Here is an 8,261-nt window from a genome sequence, read left to right as displayed (position 1 = left end):
ATTTTTGACTTGCAGAAAGGCAAGGAACATTGAATCAAGGAACTAAATACGAAAACCATTCACAAGTACAGAAGTCTATTTGTTCTTGTGAGAGGGAGGTATGCGCTCACTCAGTGACACACACACACACACACACACCACACTGAACAGTAATGAGTGACACAAAAAGTACAGTTGTGAGATGAATCCATTTCCCCCTTAACTTCTGCATTAAACCCTTGACCAAAGCGTGTGTGTTACTGACACAACGATCAGTCCCAGGCTTCATCACGAGGGAACCGTATTCATCAAAGACACTGATTTTGTCGGACTGGTTAGATGTGAAGATAGATGCTGAACATCACGGCGGCTGGTGAATTACATCACTGAAAGCTGCTTCGACAACACACATCCAAGAGGATGAAGGGGCTGATCAAGTTTCACACACACACACACACACACACACACACACACACACACACACACACACACACACACACACACACACACACACACACACACACACACACACAGTCTGACTGTACAACTGCCATGGCTCATCTAAACGTGCTGTTCGGGTCCGCCTTTCCCCCAATTAGCTCCCTAGGGTAGTGATTCCTTAAGCGTTAGTGACTATTTCCACCTTGTATTTAAATGCTGCTTACACTTATAATCAGGTAGACGTATGCAGAGTAAGGACAAACAATATGTATAGAAACTTCCTGTAAAACAGTCTCTAAACCCTTAACACTGCAAAAAGTCTTCACTGCTAGATCGCCAAAGAACAGTATATAGGCAAACACGTCACGGTTTAAACTTGACAAATGCTGCGCCAGTTAAGTGTCTTTTTTTTTTTTTGGCTTCATATTAAAATATAATTTACATTTCTTTACAAAGTGATAAACGGACACATATTTACTGCTTGAACGAACAGCGTTAACTTGCATCAAAGACAAAAGCGAGGAAATCTGATGAAATGATTTGGACTTCCAAGTCCTCAGTTTCGAAGAGACTCAACTCCGACTTATTCTATACTACCCGCAAGGAAAACAATAGTCAATGGATACAATATGAGTATGAAGTGGCCTAAAATTATATTCAGAAAACTTTGGTTAACAATTCTGCTCATGTACAGTATGCAAAGTGACAGCACAAGGCTGGGATAGAAAAAGTATTTACACGTGACGATGATCCATTTCAACATGAAAAGATTGATTTAAGGTGGAATCGCCATTTTGTCCTAAAGGGGCTTAATCCCAGTTTTTGTTTTTTTTAAGTTAATAAAAAAAGGTATTTAATGGCGTCTCCGCATCAAATCACAGGGACCTGTAAAAATGTTTCGATCAAAAGGCGGCGCATTGAATAGGACGAAAGGGAACCAACGGATGCTGAAACGCCAAACAAACACAAGGAACTCTTCTAAACATCCTCTTCTCCCCCTACAAGGAAACACAAATGTACATTCCAAATATCTGACAATCATGAAAGAGGCTCCAGATAGTGTTAAAGGTTGAAGCCACAGGAGCTGGTGGGACGGGCGGTGCGCGCTGTTTCTATAAGGAGGGATTTCATGGGGAGGGCTCTCTTTACAACTTTAACGGACATCTTCACATGCAACCCTGAGGCAGACGCAGAGAGAACTATGGCTAATTTGGGATTGCTCACACCTTCTCAAGGTACAATTACTGAAACTGTGGACTTGAAATGATAATCTGTGTATTTATTGTTGTTACCAGACCTGACCAAGCCATTTATAAAAAAACAACACAAAGATAACCGTAAATTAACGGGAAAACGTGCCGATGCTCAAACTCGTCTATCAATCGGAGTTGGCGGCAGCGTGACCGTTGTGGCTAAGGTCCACTTTGTCTCTGGGCAGCAGCCGCAAAATCCGTTCTCCCTCCGTACGGTGAGGTGGCTGCGACGGGGAAAAACTGTGCCAATCCAGCTTTTGTAGCTGCGGGGCCGTGATGTCCTGGTGCCACCGACGAGCCTGTTGTCATATTTGTTATCATGGATTTATATCTACCAAAACACACCAGACACACTGATAGTTTGAAGAGTGGCTACACTAACTGACTTATGGACTCAAGGGGTACGGCTGTATTTTTGTTCTATGTGGTAAGAAAATGTCCTCCGTTGACATTTTGGTATTTTGTCTAGAGAACTAGTTGCACTCGTGTAATTAATCCTGTTACATGTAGGCACAGCCGGTCAACATAGCACAGCTGGGGGGGGATTCTCTTCAGAGGACTACATTTACCATCAGCACTTATAGGACATCCATATCAAAGGTTGCATTGCTTCCCTTTAATGTGAATGAGCTAAATATAATAATCAAATGATTAGTTGCAGTTTATGGTTTGTTGCATAAATCTGCTGGATAGATTTTGCCATCCTGGCTAGAAATGATGAAGGAAGATAAAACCCTTTCAAAGCATCGTTTGTGAGCGGAGGCGTGAAATCATCCATGAGGGACTCTCCACTTCCTCGGAGAGAAAGGCCTTTCTTTGATGTGGAAATAGCGTTTGCCACACAGCAAATGTAGAATTCCCACCAACATAGCTCTATGAATGATACAAAAAAACAAAAGCCCCACAACTACCCTTTCATAGTAATCTGGTGAAGATTTGAAGAATTTGTTGTCAGATCTTCTACGGGGGAAAAGGAGCTGCATTATTCATGTAGGATAATCATTTGGCCCCGCTATGCTCAACAACCTCTGCCACAGAAATACTGTAACCAGGGTTGGAAATGTCCTTATGAGGAATACATTTGGACGACATTCAGCGTCCTCATGAATGCAGCAGGAATGATAGTGGAGGTGGTTTCAAAGAGAAAAACCCACCACTATGATTAATTAGGTTAAAAGAAGACTAGAAATAAACTGGACAAATCAGAAATAAAAGGATTTAAATAGAAACGGCTTCAGAGATATGACCAGCCAATGTATTACTCACTCTTCCCTCAAAAAAAAGTTCAAAGAACCCAAATCCCACATATATTGATTTAGAAGCGGGGGAGCTGTGAAGCGTCTCGCAGAATCAAGATGTCAAGATGCTACATTCACAGTAGTGATACCGGCTGGACTGGAAAACAAACCCGAGGAGACTTGGGGCTCTGACATACAATCTACTTGAAACCTGCGAGTCCAGGATGCGCTACAAGCTGTCTGTGTGTGTGTGTGTGTGTTAGGGGAACCTATACGGCCCTACAGGGTCAGGGACGGTGCGTTCACAGACCCTGATGACCTTGAGGAGAACGTGTTCAGTGTCTCAGAGAACGTCACAACGAACCTTCCAACCGCAACCGTCGCCTGTTCTCTTTAACCTGAAGTGATCGCATCCACTTATATAAATATTGAAGTTCAAGAATTATTCATTGAGATTTCACTGATAGTGGCCTTCAGTGATAGCATTGAGTTTGGATGTTGCTTCTTATACAAACGTTAATTTAATGTTGTGTATGGAGATACACCGACGGCGTGGACTGATTTAACTTCAAACTTCGATGGAGAATAAAGAGCAGTTTCATGAATACATTTCCCCACACACCCAACCTCTCATTTGGTCTCTCACCTAAGGAGTTTCCCTCGGTTTGCTGGGACACGGGCGTTCAATCCTACATAAACCCTTACATCTTCTCAAGAGGGAGCAGCTCTGCTCTTGGATTCCTGCTGCTGCGGACGTGTCGTCTCTCCGCGTGTTCTGTACTCTCCCCCGATCTGGGCTAGCACTCGCCGTCGGAGACCAGGAATATCATGGCTTCTTGTTTGCCAATGTCAGCCATGACCGTGGCCAGCTGGTTGATGTTGCCGCTGTGGAAATGCTGTGCCTCCCACAGGTCCAGGATCACAGAGGTCGGGCTCGCTTTGGATGCAAAGAAACTCATGTGTCTGCGGCGGGAAGAGCACAAAAAAAAAAGAGCGTCGGAGAACCAATGAGACATCTTAGAATCAAGCAACGTGCACGTACCAAAGCAAACTGATTTTCTCCACCAGAGTTATTTAGGAAACCTTTCTGGATGGTATTTTATAGCGCCTCTGCTTCTTGTAACTCCCTTGACGTCAACTTCTTTTGACTGTTTTATTGTTACATCCTGCGTTGGAGCACTAAGTAGAGAACAGATACAAACGATATAGAACACAGTCTAGCTGCCGGCCAAAACACAATCTCTGGCAATTTTCATTTGGGGCTTAGCAGCATAATCTTCATTCCTCTTTATTTGATGTTCAAATCGACCTTAAATCTCATATAATAAATCCTATATAGACTTTTCACAGTTAAGTCGGAAGTGACCTTTTCCATTTTAGGAGCAGAACCTTTACGATCAAACCCAATCAATGACAACAAAGCAGTGGCCCCGGCCAGCTGTATATTTGATGTTGAGTGGGACCTGATCCCTGCGGTACCCGAAGATTCTTGTTGGATTTAATGGCCTTTTTCTGTTCTCCAAATGTCTGGGGCCTTAACTGTTATGTAAAGCACACATGACATTAGAAAAAAAGAGCGTAAACCAATGGCACAAAGGGGGATTGTGTTGTGAGACCAGAAGCCCCCAAAAAACACCCTTTTTACCTTGAGAAAGGTCAGACAGAGTCCATTACTTTCTCGTGTCGCCTGTTTGCCCAGCGAAGCATTCTGTGATGGTCATAAACATGTGGCTGCTTTGGCTGTACACAAGCGCCACTCGGCTATTTTGAGTCAATTGGATTTTATAGCGCGGGCAGCCTTCCCCCCTCTGCGTCGGGAGAACACTACAAAGAGTTGGTCAAAAACAAAATGTGTCTGGGAACAAACCTCTGTCATTATTCAGATAAAAAAAAAAAGACAGAGCTTAGTGTCCGACGTGTCAGCCCCGCTTAGGCACCTCGCCGTGTGAAACACAAGCTTATCTTGTGTGGCTCAGACACAGACGTTTGCTCCGTCTTAGGAGAGAGAGAGAGAGAGAGAGAGAGATCAAATAAAAGGGTTCTTGGCATTTTAAGTTTTATTGATTTGTCCCGTTCCGCTCGGTCTGAACGCTTTACGCACACAGAAACAAACAGAGAAATACGGCGTGATAGAATGCCAGCGGGGGCTGCCGCCTTTTCAGGAAAACATGTTGTTAAGGGCAGATCAAACAGCAGAGCGGTTGTTCCTTCCCGAGGCTTGAGAATGAGAATTGATTATGTTGAGTAAAACATTGCTAATTAAACCCGTAGTGCATCAATTCAATTTGTGAATAATTGGGGTAAATAAAGTTGATCGGACAAATTAAGTGTACGGGGCAGAAATTAAATTGGTGGAGGATAAGAGATCAATGTCTGGCTCTCCGGTGTTACAGGTACGCCTGTGATGAACTACAGTTACTGCGGGAACGAATTGCGGTCGGCACAGATCCAAACCTATCCAATCTTTTTTTTTTTTCGCCGCTGATGGGCAGCTTGCTCCCTACCTTTCCAATTATAACGGTTAAGCAGAATGGAGCAGGTGCAAGTTTAGCTGCAGACTTTAAGCTGCTTACCTGTTCCTGAGGGGGGGAAAAGAAGGAGAGGGTCGTGTTTTCTCACAGAAATGATAGCTGTATCCATCAAGTCTACATTAATCCTATAACGTTAGCGGTGTCAAATGAGGATTAGCCTGCTAGGGCAGAACTTTGTTTACGTGAACTTCAGGGGGAAACATTTGACTGCTGTGTTTCCAGTGGAGTTCCATCGTAACGCGTTACTATGTTCATCATTTTCAACAAGCTGTGTGTCGTGTGTTGATGATACACATCTACTGCTGTGCCACCTCGATTCTCCAGGGGTTTAAATAAACGAGGCTCTGCTGCGTTTCTTAGGAGCCTTCATGTACTGTATTGATGAGCCAGATCAGATGAGCCGTTACGCTTGCGTCCTGTTGGGCATTTACCTCTCTAGTTTGAGTCTTTGCGCTAGCATTCTCCAGTCGGCTCCGTTGGGACAGGGGGCGTCCAGGCTGCTGCATATCTTCTGCCTGATGAGGTACGGGATCTGAAAGGCACTGGGCCCTGCCAGAGCGGCAGCGGTACTGTCCATCAACAGAAACTCAGAGTCCACGGCTCGGGTGTCCTGGCGGAAGCCACATACGCAACACACGGTATAAGAGCCAATCCTACATGACTAATGAGGGTGCTGGAAAGTCCCGGCCGTGCAATCAATTCCTGGTTCTAAAAGGGGAATTCTAATGGCGAGCGTTACCTTGGCGATGTTAAAGTCGAGGCTAAAGCTCTGTCCCTCTCCTTCCACCTGCCACACGCACAGCTGGCAGGTGAGCTCGCAGGTGCTGAGGCTGAGCCGCTCCAGAGTGAACGTGCAGTGCAGGTACCGCTGGGAACCGTTCCAGATGTGGTAGAAGGGGATCTCCTGCAGAAAGAACACGCGGCACAAACAAACGGCAACGCAGCGGCACCGTTAGAACTGCCAGCCTGAAACACGCAAAAACAGGGCCGCCTGCTTAGAATACACTGAGATCATCATTAATTACCCCGACATAAGCTGTCATCGTTAGAAAGGGGCTAAATAAAGCTGAGGCAGCAGACTGACAATAGCCAGGAAACTTAAAGCGGAATATGGGGCTCTTATGGAGGGATTGAGTTAATATCTATCTGACCTGATTTCAGAGCAAATACAGATATTTTTATTCCTGGCATAAGAAACATTTTCTATCCATTATTTTTCAGTAATTCAGTTAAACACGATTCTGTTTCCAAGCTGAAGCATCACATCTCTACTAATCATGTGACAGCTCTGCATATGCATGCGTAATAGCATTGAGTCGTATCACTGAGCAGCACCAGCTTCTGTCTACCTGGGAGTGTTTGCCAGAATATATTGAGGTCTGACAGTATCTACTCTATTCTCTCCCTTGCTCCATATTCCTCACTCATTTGCATATCGCGGGAGAAGCCATGCGGTAACCCCCGGCGAACCCCCCCCCCCCGCGCCCCTCCCCTAAAAAAAAACAGGGCACACTAACTCCTCACTTCAACAGCTGAGGAGAACTCGTTCTGGGAGCGGAGCGGCAGGCTCTGCTGCCAACCAAACGGGGGCACTGTTACCCAGGCAGACCAGTGACTGAGGCAGCTGGCTGGAAGGGACAAAAGTCACTGCGGGGGCCCGGGGGGAGAATAAAGGCCTTTTTCTGACCGCACTGCTGAGAGGGGAATAGCACTTCCAAATGAACAGGCACAGTCCAGAGGAATAAGCCTCTGTTCCGGGTGCATTGTGGCTGCCGCAGCTTGCTTGGCGCGGCCGTGTGTTCTCTACGGGGACCTGGTGCTCCGTGCTTGTATAGTTACAGCCGGAGCGCTTTCTACTTCTTTGAACAGCCCCCCCATGTGTCATGCTGCCGCCGGGCTGGTGAGGCGGCGGAGAGGGGTTCCGAGCGTCCGGTCGGGAAGTTGAAATATTTACATAGAGCGCTCCTCTATGTTTTTCTATGAGTCGACTACTAGGATAATCAATCAGCTTGCAGCTCCGGGTTAGTGCACACAGCCCAGCGCCATTATGCACGCGGCTACGCCTAACCCCCCCCCCCCCTGCAGGAACACGCATGCTCTTTGCACGCGCATCCAAGAGGTTCCCCCGACGCCAACAAATGACTTAAGTTGCACACAGTGCCGAGAAGGGAAAGGTCATTGGACAGAGGAGCGCCGTGGTAACGGGCTGAAAAACACTCCTTGGTGAGAATCTTTAAAGTGATCTACTGAAGCCAAAGCAAAACGTATTAAAGCTCGGAACCGACTGAAAACAAAACAACTGTCTAGAGAGACCCTCATTAGCAAGCTGTTTCTGAAGAACTTTCGCTGACACATACTCCATCCTTCTTTAATTTCTCTGGCTGGCTAATTTTAAATACCTCCAGACAACACGGATTTCGATTGAGTACACAAACAAACACATTAGAAAGCACTACAACAGCTGAAAGGCAAATTTGACAGATTCAGCCAGGCACTTTCCATTTCATCTCCCCGTGCTCCGGCTCTGATCCGGAATGACTCCCTGCCCATGCCGCCCCCCCCCCTCTCAATCCCCCCAACACACCTGGTAGCCAGCTAGCAGCTTGCTCCTCCAGTGTGCCTGGGGCATGTCGTGGATGGACAGGCGCAGGTTGTGGTAGCTGTCTTTAAAAAGCAGGACGTGAGGCTCGTCAATCAGCCGACCCCCGAGCTGCCGCTCCATCTGCATCACCTCCTGATGAAAGGGGTCGGTGGGGTGGGGGGGGGGGGGGAACACATTTACCTTTCAGTCACAGAGGTAAGTGAGAATGTGCAAAACA

General features: G+C 46.3%; 1 protein-coding gene across 4 annotated transcripts in view; it reads right to left on the bottom strand.

The window, feature by feature from the left end:
- Nucleotides 1–830: 830 nt before the first annotated feature.
- unc5a (unc-5 netrin receptor A) overlaps nucleotides 831–8,261 on the bottom strand; it is a 116,392-nt gene continuing 108,961 nt past the window's right edge. For all 4 annotated transcript variants that reach the window (XM_040173809.2, XM_040173807.2, XM_040173808.2 and 1 more), the window contains 4 exons: nucleotides 8,027–8,176; nucleotides 6,182–6,346; nucleotides 5,874–6,052; nucleotides 831–3,874 (listed from right to left, as the gene is read on the bottom strand). In XM_040173809.2, coding sequence (XP_040029743.2) covers nucleotides 3,709–3,874; nucleotides 5,874–6,052; nucleotides 6,182–6,346; nucleotides 8,027–8,176 — 660 coding nt within the window. In that variant the 3' untranslated portion in view covers nucleotides 831–3,708. The remainder of the gene's footprint in view (nucleotides 3,875–5,873; nucleotides 6,053–6,181; nucleotides 6,347–8,026; nucleotides 8,177–8,261) is intronic.

The sequence above is a fragment of the Gasterosteus aculeatus genome, chromosome 4 (genome assembly GCF_964276395.1).
Source record: "Gasterosteus aculeatus chromosome 4, fGasAcu3.hap1.1, whole genome shotgun sequence".
NCBI classification, from domain to species: domain Eukaryota; kingdom Metazoa; phylum Chordata; class Actinopteri; order Perciformes; family Gasterosteidae; genus Gasterosteus; species Gasterosteus aculeatus.
Note: the sequence above shows the minus strand (reverse complement) of the source record. Positions and strands in the feature narration are given on the sequence as shown.